The sequence below is a fragment of the Tetrao urogallus genome (genome assembly GCF_951394365.1).
Source record: "Tetrao urogallus genome assembly, chromosome: 2".
In the NCBI taxonomy this organism is placed as follows: domain Eukaryota; kingdom Metazoa; phylum Chordata; class Aves; order Galliformes; family Phasianidae; genus Tetrao; species Tetrao urogallus.
In genome coordinates this window covers 47,090,431-47,115,999 of record NC_136814.1, presented here as the reverse complement: position 1 = coordinate 47,115,999, position 25,569 = coordinate 47,090,431, and the positions used below count along the sequence as shown (strand labels likewise).

General features: G+C 37.2%; 1 protein-coding gene across 1 annotated transcript in view; it reads right to left on the bottom strand.

Moving 5' to 3' along the window:
* The window catches only part of UST (uronyl 2-sulfotransferase), a gene marked incomplete at both ends in the record, with an annotated part of 149,064 nt that overhangs the window by 75,041 nt on the left and 48,454 nt on the right, over positions 1-25,569 (bottom strand). Inside the window, one exon of the mRNA XM_079532422.1 lies at positions 15,341-15,384. Coding sequence (XP_079388548.1) covers positions 15,341-15,384 — 44 coding nt within the window. The remainder of the gene's footprint in view (positions 1-15,340; positions 15,385-25,569) is intronic.

Below are 25,569 nucleotides of genomic sequence, written 5' to 3'. Positions count from 1 at the left end.
CAAGGGCCTTAGTTATTTGTTTCTATTCAGTCATGCCAGGTATAGTACCAGCAGCATACCAATGACCAATGCTTCTCCTCTTCTGTCCTTGCTTTGCCCTCTCCACGTCCTCTACAGATCTCTGTCACTAACCTAGGCACATCACAGTTTTTACAACAGGGAAAAAAAGCGTCCTCTGCAGACACAATCTGGCAGAAGTAGTTTTCTGTTCATTCAGCAGTTCTGATTTCTTCAGTATATTGAGACAGGGTCATTGTCATTGTTTACTCTCTATTGTGTACTGCATGATAATTTTAGCTATTCCATTAAAAAAACAACCTTGTATCTCCTAAGTTCCAGCTGATCCTCACTGGTAGTAAAGACAAGACTGGTAAAGCACTGACCCTGCACATTCTAGCCTACTGTTTCTCCTCAGAATGCCAGTCCCTTAGCTCAATATCACCCATGCGGCATCTCTTGGAATTCTGATCCTCAAAACACAGTACAATGCATTTCACTGTACTTGTTACTGCCTAAATGCTACTGCTGCTTGATACTTCAGAATTTCCTCAACTTCAGCTAGATATCAAAGCAAAATGATGAGAAATATTGTAGGCATCTACTTTGCATAGCCATTCTGGCAGCATATAGAAAAGATGATCCAGTCCACTTTGTAAGATAAATAAAACTTGTTTGTTACTTATCTTCTAAGAGCAGAATGTTTTGTCACTCCAGTATGCATTTCTAATGTTCCAGAAGTCAGAGTACCACTGCTACGTGTAGTATGTCTTAATAAACCAAATAAACAAACAAAAAAACCTACATAAAACAAAAAACATAGAAAGATTCTATTGCTCAGGACCACTACAAAGAACGAACTATTCCATGTTATATTTAATATTTGCAGACTTGTTTAGGAGCTTATATAATAAAACTGGGAAACCAGAAAATCAGAAAGTGCAAGCAGTAATTCACTGTTCTAAAGGAAGCTGGATGCAGTTTTGTTTTGTCCCTGGACAATTTCCATGGATTATTTTTTCAGCAAAACGCATTCTGAAGTCACATTATCACATTAGACAAATATTTGGTACAGCAAAAACCAACAGCATCAAATGCTATACGTGAAGAAGCATCTGCTTTCAAGCCTTTTAAATTGGCTAACACTGTCAGGACCTCATGGTTTCACCAACAGCAGGGCATGTATGCCACTCACATAGGGAAAGCCTGTATTTCTATTAAGAAGGCTGCAAAAAAATGTTTCCATATCCATGGCTGGTGCCCTGGTTCTGCATTTCAGGTATGTCTCATGATATTTGAACAGCTAATAGATCTTCATCATAGAAGCAAAATGATTCCTCAAGCAGCCCCTAAGATTACTTCCAAAGAGAACTGCAAGCAAGAGAAAAAAATAAAAGGAGAAATAAGGATACCCTTATAATGAATGGGAATATATTGAGATATCCGTGGCATTTTTCTGCCAACATTATACTTTATTATCAAAGGAACATTACTATTGCAATGGTTAGTATGTCTTTCTCTGTACCATAACCATAAAAGCTGTTATTCCTCAAATTAGCTGGGGAAGGAATAGGTATTTGGCAATTGCTGGTTTGGTTGAGCTTTCTCCAGGACATCTCATCTGCTGATGCAGTAGTGAATGTGGGCCTCCCAGGGCTCATCTAAAACCCACAGAACACACAAAGCCTCCTCTTTTTGCCACATTTATACGAAAGTTTTCTGTCAGAAACCTCCCCCCCTTAATCTTCATCAATCTTTTCCACAGAAGCCTTCCTTTCCATGAAATTCGAAATCTCACCCTTAGCGACTTCAGAACACTACAGGTCATGAATTTAACATCTGCACTGTACAGAGGTAACTAACGTTTGATTTTGTAAGAATTTGTAAGGCTATGGAAACACTAAACAATGCTTCATAATTATTAACTGCTTTGATTTTCATAGCAGAGTTGCACTTTGCAATACAGTGAGCGAAGTTTTCCACCTGATATTTCACTCATTTCAAGCGGAATTTTACTGCACTCAGATTAAATTTAATTTCTAATTAAATCCCTGATTTGATTAGCCAATATCTTTTGGCTGAATCATATGAATATTATTCTTAATTAAAATTCTTAAAAGATAAAAATAAAAGTGGGGCGTTGTAAAGTTTCTGTTCTACATACAAACAACTTGCCAGCCAAAATCAACAAGTGATTCTAAGTCGGCCAGCTCTCACCTTTGTCTCCAAAACTCATTTTCTCAGGTAGGGCAGTTCTGTTCTGTACACAGACAATAACCATGACAACCCCCCAAAAAGAAACCATAAACAAATTCTCACTACAGATAGAAAAATCTGAAATAAGGGCCATTATTTCCAGCCAATTGTTCAGTTTAAAGGAGGCCAATATATCAACGCCCTGATTGAGAAAACATCTGAATGCACTTTGGTAAAATCGAGCAAGATTCAAGATAAATGCTACCGCTCTAAGACCGCTTTAGAAGAACACAATAATTAACTGTAATCAAATCTTCACTTGTAGCGCTGCTGAATGCGGCTAACTTTAAGGATTCATTGCTGGAGCTTTACTAAGGTTTTATTTACGTCACTACTCCACTTTAACACCGTAATGCACCAGAAAGTACACCTGATAAACAAAGCCGTGCAGCAGAGAGATTTTTGGTTCTTAAGCAAGTATTTGTTTAACGTGACCAATTCTCTTTGGACAGGGCTTATCTGTTTTCAGCACTTTAGAAAGCGTTTAAGTTATTTCTTAGAAATAAACCTGTTTAAATCAAGCAGATCTAGAGATGCAAGCCACTGAAATCCTTTTTAAAACAGGAACTTTTGTTTTCACACTCACAAAACACACAACAGCAAGAATCAGACAATATAAGAAATCATGGCAGAAGAAACATTTGAGAAAAAGGCTCCTATTATGCTAGCAGAAGCAGAATGAAAAATAGCCATTTGAGATTTACAAACTCCTAACTGGATCACATTTCATTTTACAATGTGAGTATGTATCACATAGACTAACTAATTGTTGAGGTGACGCTCTGGCAATGCGACAGTCATGTAACACTGCACAGCTTCAAAACAATTAGAGTGCCTTTACTGAGCTCTGTATCAAAGCCCAGAGGTAAAAGAAACAATTCAAATACATAATTCATTTTGGAGTGATGTGAATTAGTACTTAGAGCTATAAAAAAGTAAAATCCACAGTATAATTACGACAGCTCTTTCCAAGGGTTTGAAAAGTTACACAACAATTTACTTGTCATTTTCTTTTCCCTTTTGGTTCACAGTTAAGAAGATGACAAGAACCCTTCCAAATTAAATCCAAAGGAAAAAAAATCATGTTTAATGAAAATTCATTTTGCAATAAGGATGACAACTGCCATTTTCAGAAGCAGAGCCATTTCTCAGCCAATGTGACAAAAATCCACGCTCCTGTTTTCAGGGGAGGCTTTGTTTCCAGGTGAACCTTTGCACCACTAAGCAAAATAGGCCGGATAATTTCTCACTGTGCCAACAATTTAGGGATCCACCCAAAGGCCCTAATAATTCCATTTTACTGAGCCAAACACAGTATATTTGTGCTAATTCGCCAAACATTTTCCAGCCCAGGAAGTATTTCCTCAGTTAAATAACTCATGTCAGAGACACACATTCCCAGAAAGGAGTCCATTAATTCCACAAATTAGGCAGGTAATTATGTGCTTACATGTAAGATAGGCCAGAGGCTGATACCAGAACAGGTTTCTCCTTTTTGAGCAGATACTAATTTGGGATCAGACAGTACTCCACCTCTGCCATGTGAATGTGGCCAATGAACACAGACAAAAATTACAAGATCACAAAATTAAACACTTGCTGATGTTATGTATCTCTATGCAATATCCAATCTTTGCTCTGCAACCTCTCCACTTTCTTCATGCCCAGACAAGCAGGAAGAAATACAATTCCTACAATTCTTATATCATTCTTCTAATTTAAAAGACATCCAAAAAATGGTTTACTGGGTCAAAGTAATGGTTCATTTGGCTCATGAGAGGTAGATGATGCTCACTAGGGAGAGCATACAACCCCAACAGTGTCCGCAGCCCATTTTTCTCTGATATTTCTCCTCCTCCTGTTCTAGCACCCCAGAAAGAAAATCTAGAATATATTAACCACCAGGCATTAAAGTTTTACATTACCTTCTACCCAATGAACGCTTGTTCTCATATTGTGGGTTTCAAGAAGGCATAATTTAATTATATTATTTGAGATCTTAGATTCCTCGGATGCCTCTTTTTTTCAGTTAGGTTTTTAACAAGCTTGACAAAGACTACTTCAAGGAAGAAAAACATGAGGCCAACAAGAGCACACTCCAAAGAAGACTTTAAAAAAGAAGAAATCCCATACTAAACAGAAATCACTTTGCTGCCACTCACGTTTAAAGCAACTACAACAAAGAATTATTAACACATTTTATATTTTTACTTACATTTTAGTAGAAAGCATGGTTGAAATATGAAAGAGTTAGACTCCTCTCCTCCAGCTGAACAGGATAGATTTAATTAGATGAAGTACTCCCATACTTCATTTCAGAGCTTAAAGATCACATAATCATAGAATCAGAGAATGGTTTGGGTTGGGAAGGTCCTTAAAAATAGTCAAGTTCCAACCCCCTGCCATGGTCAGGAATACCTTCCACAAGACTAGGCTGCCCAGGGCCTCATCCAACCTGGCTTTGAACATCTCCAGTGATGGGGGGCGTGCGGAGCTTCTCCGGGCAGCCTGTGCCAGTGCCTCACTGCCCTCTGAGTAAAGAATTTCTTCCTATCTCATCTAAATGTATCCATTTTTAGTTTAAAACCATCAATCCTTGTTCTGCCACTACATTCCCTAAGAAAGAGACTCTCCCCATCTTTTCTGATGGCCCCTTTTAAAAACTGGAAGGCCACTATAAGATCACCTTGGAGCCTTCCGTTCTTTAGGCTAAATAATCCCAACTTTCTTAGTGCAATTACACAGCCAATTTCTTATCCCCTGAATGGTCCATTCATCAAATCCACGTCTGTTCAGTCTGAAGACATGGAGACAGTGTCAGCTGCTTCGAACACACCCAGATACCCGCAGGTACCTGTCTATCTACCCGCAGAGTATAGCGATACTAGAAAAAGACAAGCTTTTTGAAGTACCCAACTCTAAAGCTGACTAGACTGCACGATCTTCTTTACGAGTCACTGAACATAACCGGAAACCACAAGAAAGACAGGAGTGAGGTTTGTTTGCAAACTCTGAAATCCATACAGCTGCAGTGGAGCACTGAAAAAAGGCAGAAGAATAAACAGAAGAGCCTTCTGTTACATCTTACATCTTCATTAAGAAACTAATCCAATTGAAAAAGGATGACTTAAAAACAAAGCACTTCATCTTTTTGGCAGCTAACATATTTGGAAGAATGAGTTAAAATGTATTCTCTAACGATTCAGCATTCCTAAGTACCAAAATAAATTGAAAACATAAGCATGGAGCACAAACAACAAAAGGAGACTGGATGTAGACAAAGTACTCTGAGTTGCTAAGACAAAAGAAAGGCATTACAATACAGCATCCTCCAAAGTTAATTGTTTGTCCCGTAACACAGATATATATAGTCAATATCAAAACCTAAAACAATTTTTAGCTGGAAAATGCTGCATCCTTACAATTCTAACAAGAGCTCAGTCCAAAGCAGAATGAGGTCTGTATGTTAAGTCTCAGAACAAGACCTTTTACAAGGTACCCATCTATACATGCAGCAACACGAGAAAATAAAATGAATCAGTACAGTTTAAAATTATGGGTACACCCTGTCAATGCATTTATTTTTGCTCCTTTAATCCCCCACATTTTGTGGGATTTAGTGCAGTAAAATAAAGGAAAAGTTTAATGGAAAAGTGTGGTACGAGCCAACCATGACCTTGCTCTATATATAAAGCTTAAAAATGTGTAATTGTTTAAGAGTATAACCTTTTGTGCTTTGGCAATCATGATATTGTGCTGCATCCGTAATTAGGAAAATGATAAACGACATACAAGGAAGGACGCTTGATAAGGGAAACCAGGATGTACCAGATGTTCATTAAGCAAGACTAAAACTGCTTTGTTTATTATTAGCAAATGTTAGGAAAAACAATAAATCTGTCTTGTATAAAATGCAAAGTCACACAAGTAGGTGGTAATCATGTGTATAAATATGTTAAGGATTGTGGAATAAAGATGACGATAGCAAGACATTCATATTCACCCATTCTCACTACAGCATGCTTTTCAGTTTCCTCTTCATTCTTCTTGCTTTCCTCTTCAGTTTGCAACTTCTTCACCTCCTCTGTGGCCAAAATTAGAAACAGGACTGTATCTTTTCACCCTAACACTGAAGAGAACTGAACAATCACCCTTCATATTTTATGGACATTCCTTCTAATACACCAGAGGATGGCTCTTAAAAGAGTCAAAGGCTGTTTGTGGCAGACAGAAGGATGCAAAACAGAAAGTTATTACTCTTTTCTGGTAGTTTAACTTCTCTTTACCCTATGTGAGTTTGTATGCAGATTGTAACAGAAAAGAGAGAATGGAAACGCTATCATTAGTTCTCTTCTGAAATCCAGTATATTTTCATCTCTTAGTTACCACGTTCCTCATGTTGTGGAAGTCACCTTGCTGGCATGTGCCCGTGTCATAACAAGGTAAAGGAGATCAGTGATGTAAATTGTTCACTGATGTTGAGGGAACGTGCATGAACTCATGCAGGTTAAAATTTTTCTTGTCATTTAATTTCTCGGTTTTCCACTGAAAGGTTTTCCACATGGTATCAGAAGGCCCTTAAGGTGTAGAACTCTTGCATGCCACATTCTAACTCCAGAGCAGCTTCACATTTTATAAATATATATATGAAAATAAAAATGTTGAAATTGTGAAGTTTGAAATTGCTATTTTTCCTCCTGGTACCACAGTTTGGTACACTGTGATGTGTTCAGAACACACTGGCACAGTTATTCTCTGTTTAAGTAGTAAATCCTATCACATCCAACCAACGTGTTTATATTGGATAGTTACAAAATGAGAGATATTAAGTACCTAAGCCTGGCTTTAAAAGTTTTTACAGTACGTCAGAGCATTGGAGTTCCCTTAAGTAACCTAACTACCTTTCAGTAGTTCCTGTACTTACAATGCAATATTCATGAGTTCACCCTGGAAGCCAATAATATTGGATTTGACAGGGGTGAGTAGTAGGCTAAATAATTTATTCCTCTGTACGCATTTGTCTTTCTTCGCATTAAGGTTTAACTCTTTTGTATCTATTGTGGCTGACCATCAATCAGGCTGTAGCTAGCGCAACACATCACGGCTTCACCACTGCTAAGGACCTGTCACACTGTCTCAGTGTACCCTTCTACATGTTACTTTAGCCCCTCCTTTCATATTTCACTTTAACGTTTCCAGCGCAATCTTAACCACGCTCATCTTTTTCTCTCCACTTTGTGCAAGCACTTTACAAGTCAACTGCAGAATGAAATAAATGTTGTTTATAGCCACAAGTGGGTTTTAATTTGTAAAACAGGCCAGTTCTGCTGGACTGTAACCCACACGTTCATTACTCATGAGGTGGCTCTGGGGTATACTCCCTCCGCATGTTCAGAGGAACTCAGACTAAATTTCTACCACAGCTTCTGAAGATGACAGATGCAGTGACAATGTGTCACCACTTGGAAGGAACAACAAGAAGCACCTACATAAAGGACAATAATCTGCTGGCCAGCTCTTCCAGAGCCAGAATGTAGTGAAAATGCCAGCATCATCTCAAATTACTCACAGGCCCGAATAACTTACCCAGCTGACCACAGTCCACCTTTGAGCTACACGTGGACCCCATGGTGTTGGAACTACCATATTATGGAGGCAATGATGAAAGATTCCCAGTATCAAGTGCTCTCATTTCACCTTGCTGCCAACTGAAATTCATAACCTGGCTTGCTCAGACAAATCATATCTCATTCCTGCCAACCAAGGAAGGTCTCTTTCCACTTCAGTAGAAGGAGCTCATCTCCACACCTACCCAAAAATCAGAAATGGTGCCAGCAGTGAAGATGCCAGGGTACTGTTATTACTGCAACATGGGTACTGTCCTGGAAATTATCAGGTCATCCTTCACTGCCCTTTCCTTACTTTATTCACCCAAACTTCTTCTCTTGAATTACCACTACTCTCACAGGCCCACTCATAACAAACTGCCCTCTGCCTGGTATTTTGAGTCTATCATTGACCACTGATACATAAGCTCACAATCTCCTTTTAAATTAAGGCTCTTTTCCTTAGTATCACGTTTTCATTCTTTTTCCTTCAAACATAGTGGCTAGAAGAAAAAAAAAATTTTTTTCAGGTCAACTGTGATTCTTATGGAACTGTTTAACAGTAGCAGTTCAGAACTCAAGAACAGCATCAAGAAATATGAGTGCATAGTGAAATTTAAAGTGCTACTCAACTGAGTCACAAGGCTTACAGACTCCAAATCAGTCTGTCACTTTCACAAGATATCCTGTAATGCTACTCCTGACCAGAATGGCACATTTTTGGTTTTGTTCAACTGAAGGTTTAAGTCTTCTAGATCCAGCTGTAAATTGTACTTTGGTATCATGAACCAGCACATTTCCTAATCAGCAGATAACCAAGGTGGCCATGATTTGTTATGCTTCTTATTTATCTGGCATTCTACGGAGCCATGCTTTTCTACTATATTTTGTTAGGTACTGTAACATCTATCCACTGGAATTTATTTCATATAACTCTATTCTTGCTTGAGGGGATATGACTGAGTGATCATGATCTCCTTCCATGCTATGACAGTTTATGAATATATTCCTGTCATGGCAAGGAGAAGAAATGAACCGGGCACCTGCAAATTTGAAACTACGACATGTAGAATATCTTAATGCGTTGCCAAATAATCTACAAGGACACTTAGCAGGTGACCAAAAATCAGCTCAGTATGAATTACATCCTAAATTTCAGTAAAAATACAGAGCTGTTAGCTTCAGATGTGGGGACAATAATGCCTTGGACAGTATTTACCTATAGTAAATAATGTGGAATAAAACCTACCAGTGGCAAAATTGGTGATACCAGAAAGTTTTTGTTTTGTGTAACATTGGAGTGGCTGCTGTGTTAAAGACAAGCAGAATCCATCTTTTAACAATGCACACAGCTTGGAAAATATATTGCAAATCAAAAGATAAAATTTTCACAGCACTCAGCATCTTTGAAGTAAATTGGATGAAAACTAAGGACTACTATCATTCACAAAACATGCTGTTCTGTTGTCTCTCTGTCTTTCAAAAATGAGAGGCTGAAAGTATCCAACTTAGTTAAAAGCAAATTCACTGTTGTTGGAACTTTTGCAGGATGTCAGCATGCACAGTATTCCTCATGGATTTACCTTCTTGTGACAAGTAGTCTGCCTTTAATATCCCAAGTCTCTTTGTGCTGTTCATTTACTATCAGTCAGCTTCCCCATATGAACACATTTCTGATATACTACAAAATTAGGAAGTAATAAAAAAAAAAAGCCTTCTCTATTTAGGGAGAAGAATAGAGAAAAGTAGTTTGTTTTCCTGAAGATTCTTTATCAGTTTATGAATATACATATTTAAAAGAAGAAAAAAAAACAAAAAAACAAAACCCACAGAAATCAGTGCTCCACAACTACTCAAATCTTCGTACAACATAAACCTCACTTCACTGTAAATATTCAATTCTAACATTTGCTAATATCTCCCTAACACTAGAGGGTTGCACTATTCACCAGTTATAGCTTGAAGAGACGCCAACCAATTATAAATAATGTACAATGGAATAATCTTCTAGAAAATCAGATTTTTATTCCCTTGAGATATTCAGATGAGGAAAACACAATTTGAAAAGAAAATTAAATAATGATTCTCAATATTTCAACTATTATTTTACATCTCCTTTAACAGAAACAGGGAAATTGGAAATATTATATATATATTTACATATTTAAATCCAAGTATTTTACTGATTGTACTCATCTTCAAATCCCACTTATGTACAACAGCACTTCAAACTGTGAAGGAGGTGTTTGTGATTAAGGCACTTACTGAATTATCTTTCAGTATTTGATTTTATCAGCCATGTACTAACCCTTGTAACCTCAGGAACATACCGTACTTTAGTGATTCTAAATTCACACAATTTTTGCTAGACAAAAACTTTCACACTGCACACTTGTACCACAAACTGCTCTTTCATTTTATAAACAGGATAACATGAAAACAGCTGAACAATACCACTATTCATGATTTTAAAATTCCTAATAATCGTGTATCTGGAAGAACGCAATCTCACTTTTTTTTTTCCTAGTTCAAGTCAAACAATCTCTAAAAAATCAATCACTTAATATTGTACAGCAGTACAAGAGTAAAAATCCATGATCTAAAAAACATTGCTAGAATTAAGGCAAACCTTCAAGCAAGACAGGAAGTATTCACTCACAAAAAACAAACAAACAAACAAAAAAACAACCAAACAACTAAATTAAAAAAAAAATAAATGCCTTTCAGATGTTATCTTTGTGGTGTTACCAAAGAATTGGAGAAAATAAAGCTGACAAACGTGATGAACATGAGAACTCAAAGTAATGGAAGGCAATGCTGACATCAATTTTTGGAATGACCAAATTAAATAACTTAAAGAAAGAAAGGTCTTTGGATAACTGAGTGTGATGACAAATGGGTACAACGCATATCAAAGGCTGCTCAGGATTTCTGCTTTATTTTCCTATAGCCTTGATCCATAAGGAAAACATGAACACATATGTATTAGGTAAGAACTAAAAGAATGGCGTAGAAGGAATTTATTGGCTTTCCAGCTTCAAACCATAAAAGTAGATTCAAATTTATTTTCTGCATGCATTTTGCTTCTGTTTGTTTTGACCTCATACTGACTCACATCCATTTTTGTATTGACTTAAAGCTTTGAAGTACCATCACACCAGTGCTAAGCATAGGACTTCACTGACATCTAGGCAGCTGCCAAAAGGCATCAGAACCAAGATTGGCATCCTATGGAAAAGCCATCAAGAAAAAGAGATCAGATCATGACCACTTGGAAGTAATTTAAGTCATATGTGCACACAGCTCCTTTACACATGTATATCAGCTGCACCAAAAAGGGACATACCCTGATATTCTCACCAAGTTCTCAGGGGAAAAGTTTGCATCAATAAAAATGCTAGGTTTGATGAAGATCACATCATCCTCAAACAACAGCTTCATCATCATGGAAGGAGGAAAAAAAAACCTACCCTCAAAAAGCATTGCTAAGGAAGTAACCAGCCCAAATACTGGAACAGAGCACATCGTATTTATTGACTGAAACGCTCACACAATTCAAGCATCAATTAGACATTTTCTGCCACTGATTTGCATGAATTTCACAAGTAATATCTAAAATAGGCTAGCATCATTGATAGGCATTACATTACTTAGACTCCAATCCACATGGAGTGTCTGCCTACACTGAAAGAACTACTGCTGCCATCTTTGCTTGAAAAAGCAAGCCAGTACTCTGACCTCCCGGAATGTAAACATGCTATTTCTTATTCAGAGAAAAAGTGCTATTTTCAGTTCTTCCACTGGTGGAAAAAAAATAAATAAAACAACTAAAACTGGTATGTAAAATTAAAATAACAATCTAAATTGGCATCTAGCCATGATGGAAAGCCAAAACTAATACAATTTGCAATAAAATATGAGAACACATTGCAGAACAGCTACTGTTCATTGTATATCAACTACTGGTGGCTTTCCACTGCAGCTAACTACGTACCGTTGATAGTAGCTATCACTCATTTCAACACTGCACTTTTTGTTCATTAACTTAACTTCTGGTTTTTAAGAATTTTTAAGCAGACACATACAGTATCTTTAACTCTAAAACTTGCTTCCTAAACCTACCAAATCCCCCTCTTACGTTTTCATTTCACTCAGAGCACTCTGTAATTCCCTCCAATGAATACAGCTGACATCATGAATACACTGCAGAGCTTCACACACTACTGTCAAGCAGGACTGACCACAGACAGCAATGCAGCAAGGCAAAGGCATACTTCCCTGGATAAGTGACTATCAGTAACACAAGAAAGAAATCAAGGGCTTTGTAATCTATATGTACTAGTGAAGAGAGCTGCATCACATCAGCTGTGCTTTGTGTACTCAAAAACTGAAAATGCAATTTGCAATCAAATTAAGCATCGGTTTCAGGACAAATTTCTTCTGACACTTCTTCATATGCCAAATAAAATCATCCATTGACCTTAACCAGCTACCAGTCTAAATGCAGTTATCTATATCAATAGAGGCAACCTGAATTATAACAACCATTACAGTGAAATTAGTTCCACTAGCAGAATTCACAGTTCAGACCTGAATTTGTAAAAGGATAACTAAATGCTGTTAGCCAGTGATGCAATGCATGACATCGACAGAGCAAGAGCACCACAGTGCAGAACGTGACCTGAAGCAAACAGCAGGAGTTATTCACTCTTTTAACAATCCCAGTCTAAGTTTCAATTAGAAGAATGAAAAGCAAAACAAACAAAAAAACAACAACAAAAGGGCTTGCACAAATGTTGCCCAAGGGCTGCTCAAAATGCTTACCTTTTATCAATGTCACTCAACACAGAAAACTACTTCAAAAAGTAAAATACCTGCATCTGATACAAGGCTACAGCCTGTTATTTTGCTGATCTTTTCAGCAAGCTTTCAGGAGCGAGGATGATTACAGAAAAAGCCCTACAACATTACTGACCATGCAGGCCACTAATCAGAGAGTACCTACACGATCTACCACCTAACTCCACAATCAGCTAGCCTTTCTAGAGAGAGCTGACCTTCAGCTGGATGAGGCCCCAAATTACATGCTTAGAATGGGAAGAGAAATTTTCAGAACATTAAATCGGAAAGTGCCTGGGTTGGATAAACCTGACAAGAGGCTACTGTCCATTAGGGCACAGTTCCTATCCACAGTACTTTTAATCGGTAAAACAAAATTTCTGAAGTACCCAAATGTTACATCTGGGTAGAGTTTTCAAGATTCAAAACTTCAATCTAGACTACTGATTTCCCTTACTGGCACTGCTATGCATTTCTGAATGCTAAGACAAGCATGGATAATACAGGTCTAGAAAAGGCACTGCTTTATAAACATTTGTTAAGCTTTAGATCTTTTAGATCTGACCCTCCATCTCAGGTAATAATGATGAAGTTAAAAGGTTGATTTTATCACTTCTGTATACATCCATTTATGTCTGTACATGTAGAAAACGTAACTCGTGTTGTTTGCAGGAAGAAAAATCAGAAGTTCATCATTCCTCTGTAATAGAACCACCTGAACTTTAAGAGTGTAACAAATTTCCATACACTAGCTGAAAAATTATAGATCTCATGTGCAGAGTTTGCAGAAAGGAAGTGAAAAATCCCAGTTTACAGTAGTTTGCTTTCACTGAGAACTAAGCTAAATCAAATTCCTTTCCACATTACCCTACTTTCGCTGACCAAAATCCAGCTGTTTCACCACACTAACTCACACATGTGGTTGAAAGTTTAAATTCAACGCTGGTGGCTCAAAATGTGATTTCACAGTCATTTTGACCACTCGAGAATGGGAACTGCCATCAGGATGAGTGGCTGGCCCTTCACCTCCACGCTGTCTATGTGCTCTCACCTGATGCACTGCCATTCACAGAGGGTCACATTAGTAATCTGTCCAAAAGTTAAACTAGAAAAAGAGATGCATTTTCAGGTAACTGCTCCAGCTCACTCATATGAACAGCTGTGCCAGGATTGTGGGAATCTTGCTCTGCTGTGGAAAAAGCAACACTTCCAGCAGTACAGTCCATGTTTTGGCATGAAGTCATCATGGAATCTCACCTTTTCATAATGAGTTCTTAAAATAGGTAAAATTTCTACTGAAAAGCCAAGAGGGCTTACAAAAGCATTCAGGTACCTACATTCCATTAAAAATGCATTACCTGAAAAGTTTTATACTAAACAAAGTCATGAGCTTTGTTAGAAGTTTACATCATATAAACTAGCCTACAGTTAATTTTTATCAACATAGTTACAAAACCTTCCCCTGCTTCATTCTGCTTCAACAAGCAACAGTGAAAATTTGGCATAATTTGGACAGTTTCAAAAAAGTTGCATGATCAAATGTTGTAATGGCAAAACATAAAGACTGCAAAACCACAGTTCTATGCAAACACCTCAGTAAGATACCATGCTGCATGTACAAAAACACAGAGAATCTAGAAATACTAAAACTTAGCAGAAAAACTGTTTCTTTTTCTTTCTTTTTCCAAAATACTACCGTACAATGGGAGTTATTACAGACTTGTTGTCCGGAAAGACAAACACAATATAGTAACAAATCAGGTTTTACAGAATAAACCAGACTAAGCCTGTAGAGGGAAAAACAAACAACATAGGACCCTAAAAGTCTGCCTCAAACTTCTTCCTCTTGAAAAAAACATTGTATATAGGCTCTCACCTGAAATGTCATGAGTTACAATGATTATGGTGAGGGTACAGTCAATGTTGCAGTCATACTTGATGGTAAAAGTACTTTTTGTATACTTTCCCCCTGTAAACAGATCACCATATTCTAAATACACAACACTAAATGTATTCTTCTGTTCTGTTCTGTATTCTGAAAGTATCACACTTGCAGCAGAGCTCATGCTCCAGGAACCATTACCCAGAAAAAGTCCACTTCCCTCATTGGCTCCAACAGTGTTGTTGGGCTTCCCACTGCATACTTGCAATGTGATAGCCGTACTGATTTAGAAAATGAAATAGAGATGTTCAGACACTCTAGCATAGATACACATTTTTGACGTAAGCACTGAAAGAAAATGGTTCATCAGAAGCTGACCATGTGAGCAAATATTTTGCAAGAAAAACAACAATGCAGCAACTGGCGAAATGTTCAAAACAATTAAGAGATGTTTGTCCAAGAGAAGAAATGTGTTCTTTTCATGTCTGCCGACAGGCAAAACTCATCACTAGAATCCTATCGCTCTTTGACTCAATTGCAAAAATTCCATTAGTTTAATCACCCAGACATTTAATCCAAGTAACTTGCAAATGCCTGAAAACTGGGGAAAAAAAAGTAAAAAATGCCAAGTGCTGTTGATCTAAACTCAGCAGAAATGCATTGCACATATTCCAGAACAAGTAAATATACTAGTAGTTTATTAGAAAATAAAAACAAAGAAAAGAAAGAAGAAAACAAATGCAAAATAATAGCATCTCACCTTTTGAGGGGGTGGTCCATGGTCATCCAAATAAGTGGAATTTCCTACAAAAAGAAGAGGGGTAGAAATAAATAAAACTCATCCAATGAAACTTCAAAACTTGCCAATGTACAGAACCCATGCTTCCCTACCCCATTGATCCTGTGCTGTCAAATAATTAAAGGAAAATAAATATCATCTGCTTTAAATTTTGCTTCAACAGAGAAAAAAAAAAAAAGAAATCTGATTTGGCTTGATTTGTGATAGAAGATTAGATGCACATTTTTATTAAAAATAAAATTAAATGAGCCAAGGCAATTTTAGTTAAAAACATGGCATTCAATTACTTGCACAATAAAAACTGTCAGCTGCAACCTGGCACACTTTAAGCTAGTGAACACAGTTAATCTCAAAAAGATTTCTTAGATAATAAAATATGTAAAGCTTTCAACAGAGCTTGCTCTCATGCAGTTCACAAGCATTCCCTTATCTTCATTCTAACAAGGGTTTTTCCCAACCTCCAAGCTACATTTTTGTTGCTGAACAGTACAGACTGAATGGAAGATGTATTCCAATGTCATTGCATCAGTCTTTCCAAGATCCTCTTTAAATTCAGAAGAAAAGCTGCAGAAAAAAAGCCCCTAAATTTCTAAAGCGCTCCCTTTTTAGCTAGCTACCATAAAAAAAGGCAACAATTTCAGACTTTGTTGCATTACTTACAAGTCTACAGTAATAAACAAGGGTGAGCTTTCCCAGTAGAGTACAAAACTTGGGACAGGCTGAGAAGTTCTCCTCAGGCCCTGCACCCCTCTCCTCTCAGCCATCCCCATACCAAAGGCATAAAAAGATACTTCAGCACTAATGTTACATCAGTACGGATTATGGAGAATAACCTTTAAAAGAGGCTACCAGACACTCAAATACCATAGAGACAACTGTAAAAAGCCTGGCCCATCAGTGAGCATCTTGACTCTAGATGCTGCCTCTAGAGGAGCATCAACCAGCTGGCTGGGGTAAGACATAACAAGACACCAAAGAGCCCTCCTCTCTGAATTGCCTTCTATTGAAAAACAGATAGTTGCAGACATTGTTTATATATATATTATATATATGCCTTAGAATGCAGTGTCAAGAAGGCTTGAAATGTATTACAGGAGGCTCTTTGAATATTCTTTAAAATTAAGGGGCCAATATCTTAGTCAATTTCATCTTTCTGTATCAGCAGTCTCTGCTCTTGTTATGCACACTGCATTTTCCCTCCTGCATCAGTTTCTAATTATTACAATTACACCTCAGTATTCCTGGCACTAAACATGCATTCTGCAAGCTTGATTTCTGCTCCTATTTTATTCTTCTTCTTCTTCTTATTATTATTATTATTATTATGATAGCACAGTCTAGTTACCGTTGTATCCAATTCATAGTAAAAATGTGATCCATTTTATAAAGCTCTTTTTTATAGCACTTTCTTACTCAAATCCAGAAGAAACAGATAGCAGCATAAACTAATCACAAGACAGACACACATAGTCAACCAATTCAGAGCAATGATTTGAACTCCAGTCAGAATAACTTGCAAATCAAAAGAAGAGGATGAAAAATGCAGAAATTTCCTTATGCTTCCTCAAATGCCGTGTGCTGAGTTAGCTCTCTTCTCCTGCAAGTTTTCTTTCATGGTCTCCTCAGGCATTTAAACTGGTGCTGATCTCAGCATCAACAGTGTACCAACTCAAGACCAATTCAATCGTCTGAATTCTTCTGGGTTTAAAATGTTTAGACTGAGTGAAACACTTTCAGTAACAAAGTGAAACTATTTCCTTAGTAAAAAGGATACCATACCCTTACTGAAAACACTAAAATAATGCAACAAACACAACTGTGGTGCTGTGGAGTGGGCAGGCTCCATAATCTGCCTGCCAGCTCTCAACAAGCATCTTGTCATAGAATTGGGCTTGCTTCCCTTTGGATGGAAAAATTGGCCATAGTACTTGAGCCTCAAAGTGTGCAAAAATATCCTGTAAAATATCCATCAAGCTCAGAATTTTCTGCAGAAAACCTGCAGGAAATAATGATTTCTAAAACAAGGATAGGCCATGAAAAGCATAAGGCTCCTGAACTGGGTATTTACAAATTTTATGAACTTTCTGAGCCAGTCTGCGTACCAGATTATGTCAGTTTAAAAACAGCAGAAAAATCAGCATGGTAGGTATTGCAGCAGTGAATAAACATCATGGTAAAGCCAATCTATGAACAATTTCTATCAAGAAATGACAAAGAAGTACAAAAAGGAAAATTGCACAGTAAAATCACGGACTTAGGAATGAATACCATAAACATTGGAACCACTGTTCATCAGCTGAAGTGTTTACTGCAAGTACATCAACACAGCAAGCTAACATAAGATGGAGAATATAACTATGCAGCTTTTACATGCTTTGGCACAGACAACAACTAGAACATTATACAAACACGTGTTTGACTTCAATAAGTGTCACAGCAAGAGAAAATGCTCTCTGTAGTGGATCTAGCACAACATAGAAGAGACTGTCACTTTTCATTACGAATTTAGTTCCCTGTGCTGAAACAACCTATTTAATTGAAGAGAATTTTTCTAAATTCCTTTAATAAAGCTTTTGATCTTGTCTGTCACCCAACAAAATATTTCAAGTTTTTTTTTTCCAGACAGAAGTATTTATACTTCTAAAAATATATTTTTTCTGCCTTGTAATTTATTTTACCTTCCTTTATAGCACAATAGTAAATCATTAGAAACGACAAAGTAGAAAGAATAATCAACTATCAGACTGGTGACATTATGTATTCCACAAACATGCTCAACCACACAGTTGTGCTCACAGAACACAGTTGTCTTCAGTTTATCTCAGGATAGGGAAAAAAAAAAAAAAAAAAAAAAAAAAAACCCTAACAAAAAATCAGCTTTATTACATAACGTGGTGAATATATGGAAGCAGCCCAATTTTCTCCATAATTTATTGTTTTTGCGGTTAAGTGAATCAGATGTATGCAAAATCTTTGGGGAAACCTTGTGGTTATGTTCCTTTTTTCTTGGAATCACAGAAGAGTGGGGGCTTTTGCTTGAAGCAAGCCAAGTTTAAACAGAGAAAGACGGTCATTTTCCAGGATTAAGGATAAATATGATTGAGTGCAGTTCATAACTGCAAAAGATAAGAGTAATTGCAGTTCTGGGGGAAAAAAAAAAGGACTGGGAAGGTGGTGGTAAATGGATCTATGTACAAACTGAAAATCCGTTACAAGTAACCAAAACACAGTAACTTCATTGGAACAATTTAGATATCGTGTAGAAAAAACTGTGCTGAGATTAAAGGAGATGAAGCTAACATGGAAAATGCGGCATTTTTACTATTTTCCTGGAGCAGGGTTTTCCCTTGGTGTGGATCACAAGAAGCAGTCTAAGGGAACTGGGATGCAACTACTGCCAAGTCTACCATGTCTTCTAAAAATCCCAGCCTATTCTCTCCACTTGATCGCTACCTCAAATTTCTAGTAGCCAATGCATTCTTTATTGACATACCATCCCGTAGATCATCTGGGGTCTAGTGGAAAGAAACAGTTTAATAGTGGTCTGATTAGTTTTCTGCACTAGAAATGAGGGCTTTGAAGAATGGCCGTTCCATGAAGTACTCCTAATCATGAAGGACTGCTCCTTCAAAATAAATAGAAGCACCAGTGATGACTCAGAAGAGGATTAGTTCTGCTCTGCTTGCAGCCAAAAGTTATTTAAAGAAAAATCTGAAAATCCATCCCAGTCAACATTAGTTCAGACAAGCAATTTTCCAGTGTCAACTGTCAGTTTATACTACACTCACTGTTTTCTTTCCACCATTAACAATTTCTCAATATTGTAAATACTGTGAAGGCTCCATCAGTAACAGCCTTACTTAAACAGTTTGTCCATAGGAACCTAGACCAGCCAGAAGTAACAGACTTGAGGTGCCAGGGTGTTCTTGGTCTTCTACGTTTTATAGGTCTCTGTTTTTTTTTTCTAAGGGAGCAGTGGATATCCTCAGAAATTTATAGATTTTGCACATCTGAAATAGTAGGATGTTCTAAGTCATCATTTCAAGGAGCTCCTAATGGATAAAAGGCAGGAAGGGGGACATGGACTACAACTATCAGTTTAGCAGAGTGATGTTGCCCAGCTCAAACCTAATGCAAAAGGAAAACTCTTCTGCTGAGGTCAGCAGAGCTGTAACAGTTTAAAGTGAGAACATTTTTTCACAGGTGTGCAGAGAAGATTAACACAGTAAAACCCTACTGACCAGTCTGCACTGGAATACAGAATGATTTACTGCATTTTCTTCCATCATACACAAAAGCACCTGCACCTACAAGTGGTTTCCTCAGTGTAAGACTAACACGCTGGAAAAATTTTCATTTGAAGTTGAAAAAACATAGAGCAAGTATTATTTTTATAAAAAACATTGTGAAATGGATTTTTCTGCTTTCTTCCTTGCTTTTCAAAATAACTTGGTTATTTCTGATTTTTAACATCATAAATACCTCCCCAAATAACCTTAAAGCTACGTATTAGTGCAATGAAACTCAGAATCTGAAAGATGACCAAAATACCTATTAGGTGTTACTTTCCAGTCACTTAACATAGGAAACTTCATTAAGATACGGTCCAGATTTGTTTACTTACAAGTAATATTCTCTCTAATACAAAGAGGAGAGAAACTAGAACAGCCATGAACAGTTTGTGAAAACATAGTCCAAATCCCACATACGTAATGTATGTAAAAATACTGCTATTACATGGGCATGAAATAAACGTAGGTTCTAAAACAATGCAGAATATACATCAGAGAAAGATTCTGAAGGAAATACAATAATTATATGTATGTATATAAATACTGTTTTTCTTCATACCTACCAATTTTTCCAAATCTGCTACTGTTTATAAGCATCTCTTTTAATGTAATCAGACTACAGAGTTAACTTGTTTTAGAAATCCATTTCTTAGGAATCTCATTGATTCATTTTCTTAGGGAAAATGTTCACATTATTTGTGTTTGTTATATTCAAACACACTGAATATATAGCTACAACAAATAAAAGAAGAAATTCAAAACTTTCTTGTGGTTTACTCTGAATAACAAACTGAAGTTCTGATATGACCGCATTTATTATAACAGTGTGAACTACAACAAGTACAATGGTGGAAATTTCACAGGCTTTGGTTTATCTGCAATATTCCTAATGCTTCTTGCTTTGCTCCTACCCTCTACTGACAAACTTCCCAGCCTATAACTGTACAAGATGAAAGATACATTTTAATAAACACTTAGAAATGCTGGCTAGATGAAATGGAATCTGAATATTTGATAATGAAAGCTCTTGGCTAAAACTGCTCACAAATAAGGAAATAGTTCTTCCATCTTACAAACTCATACAGAACCAGGCAATCTGAAGTCAAGAAGAACAACATTTTTCCATTCTGAGCAACAATAAGATACATTCTTCCTATATAGATGACAAGCAGCCGTGTATTTTGTGTTTAGATTTTCTGGGAGACCCTCCCTAACCTGCATGTGCAGCAGAAATGCAGGCAGAACAGGGGACAGCAGACAATGGGCACAGCCTTCCTCCCGTAGAGGGGGGAGACTCCAGAAAGCAAAACCACCCTGCACTGAGTGGTTAAGATTTGTTCCAGCCTGCCTGCTACAGAAAGTTAACAAATCTTTCCTCAGTGAATGTATAGGCCTGTGTTTCATTTTACTGTTTGTTTTGTCAATAAACTGCTTTACTACTACTGAGGGTAGAAAGAAGAAAGAAAATGAAATTGAGTAAGAAAAACAACCATAACAGGTATTTTCCCGCACTTGAAGAACAGCCCTCTTTACTGAGACAGTGCAGAGAAAACCTAATGACCAAAAAAAAAAACCCAAAAAACCATGAGGCACTATTAAGCCAAACTATTTCAATTTTACTTGAATACATTTCTCTATGAGAACAAAGGCTGCTGTTTATCCCCACTGCCAGGTAGCTCTTAGCTAAATGCACTTCAAAGCTGCATTAATCTATTCTTCATCTTCCCTCTGTTTTTCACCTGGTTCTCAAATTCTGTTTGCTGATATCACACAGCAAGCGAGTGCTGATTAAAATAAGGGGTTTTTCTTTTCAAAGAAGTTTTTTATCCTACCTCTCATCACAAAGTATATTTTGCAATGACTTGTATTAACTTCTTAATTTCCTTAGTAAGATTCACCACAACAAAAAGGCAGACTCAATTCTATAAATAAATACAAGTCCATGCTCCCTGGCCTCTTTCGGGGAGTCCCTTTGACAAGCTGTCTCTTCAAGATGTGTAGTCAAGCAACATTTAAAGCTAGGTGACTGCAAAATAAGCTGTTCAAAGTTTAAAGGGCAAGCTGAGAAGAGCCAGTAGACTGACAGCTGAATTGCCACCTATTCAAACCACACAGGCAGAAATAAAGGTCCTGACTTTATCTCCTAACCTGCTAAGATGAGGTAACACTGGTAGTTGTGTCAAATTGCCTTAGCTGAGTACCAAAAGGATTCACACAGCATAGAAAATGTCAAGTTAGAGAGCAGACTGAAGCATGATGTTTTGAAGTGAGCTGAGCTTAAAGAAATTCAGGCTGTGTACTTAGGAAACTCTGGCAATCTGCACTAACTGCTATCTGAGAATTCGCAGAAAAGGAACGAGCAAAAATCTGTTGGAAAGACAACATGCTGAAAAAAAATCAACAGAACTTAACATTTAAACTGAAAGGGCAGAGCACAGAAAACTGCTGTGGTGAGTTTTGAGAATGGGACTGGCCATCACTGAGGATTGTTAGGAGCAGATAAGCAAGATGCTACCAGGAATGGCACAAGTGTCACTATGCTGCTTCAGATCAAACAAATTAAATCAGCTCTCATTCTAGTCTTATTTTCTTCTTCCTTTTTGTTTTTTTTTTTTTTTAATCAAGCAAAATTCCCCTGGGGTATTGTTCTGGGTCCTATCGTTCAGTACTTTCATTCATTACTTGAAAAATGCTTTAGAAAGCAACAGCATTAAGTTTGATAGCAATACCAAATGAAGAGATTTGACACCTGCAGAACCTTTGGGACAGACAGAGTCAAAAAAGACCAATTACTCAATGAAATGGTCTGAGAACACTCTAGAGAATTCAGTAAATAGAAATGTAAAAATTCCAACTCAGCAACATTTTCAAAAAAGCGGAATGGGAAACAAAGGCAAAACTGCAGAAAAGAGCACAGGGAGATACGATGGGAAGTGAATACCAATTTGCTTCCTTTGGATTTGAGTACCCTGTGAAAAGTTTTCAAAAAGATCTTTCCATTCCAGCTGGATGTACAGTAATAGCTTCACTAGCTTGGCAAAATGTCTTCCTATCAAGACATTTTTTAAGGCTTAGCATTAGCCTATTTCCTCTTCTTCCAGAGAGAGACGCATATGAGGATATGTGAAGACCATTTGTCCCCATCAGATAAAATCTCCTTTTGCTACTGCCCTGTAGAATGCATGACACAAAGAAACTTTGTTGGGCAGAAGACGCTGACAGAATCATGACACTTCCCCTCTTAATGTTGCCCTACACTAGAGAATAGGGCATCAAATTGAGTGAATTCCCAAACACACATCTGAAGTACTGCAATTCCACAGATAAATCTTCTTTTTAAAGACTACCTACCAAAGTGATGACAATTTAAAGATGGGTACAATGGCCAGACATTGGACATAATGATAAAGCTTCAGTGAAGACTGTCAGGTGCAAGGCCTCTCATTCTCACTGCACTCTGCCATTCAGACTGCAAGCTCAAGGGAATTTGTATCAACCAGACACTTTTCCAGATGATACCATTCTCAAGAGTTTTCTAGTACATCAGCACCAGAAAGCAGCACTGGTCTTTTGCGTATGTTTTTCCAGAGACAAGGATTTTATTTGCTTAGTTAACTCAGGCTAACTTGTGTTATTCCTGTTCATTGCATCTATGCAGATATTTTCAGATACGCTCATACGCCTCTCTCTATTCTTCCTGCGTAGGCAATCTTGAAAATGAGCGAGTCAATGAATTTTAGAAAACATCCATCTGGCAAGTCACCAGTTATCCAAGCAAGACTTTTATTACTGTTATTATTAATACGCACTATTCTGCAAATGCTGTCCAGAACAGATTGTTTGTTGGGCATTTGGTTGGAAGTTCCTCTCCCAGGAGGCACATCTCCGAGAAGCTGCTCGGTTCTGTGGTCTGACCCCAGCCACACCTTCACAGCAGAGAAAAAATGAACACACTTCACAGACAGTTGATCACAGAAAGTTCTGAAGAACTACTCACATTTTTATCATGGTAAAAGTAGATGAATTTTTTTTTGCATATGCTTTTCACAACATCGCTCATGAGATTGTTATGATCTTGTCACACTTCTTCACAGAGGCAGCTACATTTAGGATAATGGACCCCTCGACACAAGGGAGGCATGCAAGATCAAAATGTGTGTCCCTATGTTTATCGCTTTCTCTACAGCGCAGGTTCCATTTCTATCTTATCTTAAAAGTTCTACTGAAAACAGGAAAAGAGGCATTTGGATTTTTTTCTTGTACAAGCCTGTCTCCTTTTCTTCCCCTCTACCAATTTTATGTGCCAAGACAGGATCATTGCAAAACTCTTTCTTAAACTTACACACGCCTTGGAAAGCAAAAGCAAAAGCACTCTGTGTAAGAAGAGCCTATTTTTGTGTTGCTAACTCTTCCGAAGATAAAATTTAAAAAAAAAAAATAAAAATTACAAGTTGTTTAACTATTATTAGTTTGCTGTTCTTAAAAGGCTTAGTAAGCATTAAGCATTGAAGTAGCTCTTCTTACCAAGGTCTGTTAGGAGCTTACAACTCCAATACAGAATGTGTAAGTAGGCCAGATAAGAAACATAAGGAACATACTGTACATGAACTACTTCTGACACATTAACATAAAGTTTTATTAATCTCTACTACAAAAAATAATGAAATGTCAGATGGTTTTCTAGACTTCCATATGATTTAATATAAATATTTTCCATTACCATAAATTCTTTGGCCAAACTGCTCTATTTTCACACTATCCAGCTACTGGCATCAGTTCATGAAGATATTTTAACTCCTTCCTACCTGACTCATGCAGATGCATTGTAATGACAAAAAGACTTTCTTTGTTAAGTGTCCAGCACAAACATAATGATTTAAAATATATATATGTTCCTCTTCCTGCCTTATTTCTCATGATCTTAAACAAGATATGTACTCATTTTTTTATTAGTGCATCATTTGCTAGACTGTTCTGTAAACACTCTGTAAGATGCCTAAATAACTCAATGAACCGTTATAAAAAGTTTTGCTCTTCAAAATTGAACGCTGCCTTTATTACTGAAGTCTAAGATCAACACCAGGCTTATCTGTGAAGTAGGCAATGTAACCCTCATAAAGCAGATACATACTGATGTGAACAAAGAAATTTGGCCTCAGTTATTAAGCAGCTAGTATGCTTTCAAGTTCCAAAAGTTTGTGTGAAAATATTTGGAAAACAGTGAGCACATGAACTGAGTTTAGATGTGCTGATTAATACCTGTAGCCTTAAGCTCTCCAACAACAAAAATAATCTCTTGAAAATGTTAATATAGAGCTTGTCATTGCTGACGTACTTTTTTTTTTAACAAGTATTGCAAGTTCCATTGACCTCAGCAGAATTTCTCAAAATGGCATCATTTCTCTTGTACTCTTGTACCTGTCCAAGAAATATTTACACTTTTACATACAACACTAAACACCTGCTCCTACTGGTGAGGAATTCAGCTGAGTGAAGACATTAAGAAGGTCTGAAATGCATTTTGGCTCACTTGGATCACTGTTTATTTAGGACCGCTCTTGGTTGCTTTGACCACACTTATGAACTCTGAGATGCAAACATTCACTACTGGTAACAATTATCGAGGCATGCTCTTTCTTTTTATATCGATTTCCTGTGTTTTATTTAGCTTGAAGAACCACATCAGGATGTCACAACTAAGACATAGTAGTTTAGTAGATCTCTAACTGCCACTCACCAGTCCTCCTGCAGACCAATGCTACTTATAAGAGACATCCCAAAATACACAAAAAACATCTATGCTACGCAGACTATCACCATACAGTAGCCATGACCTAAATCCAGCTTTTCAGTGTACACATTCATTAAGAAAAGCTTTTTACTATATTTATGTATAGC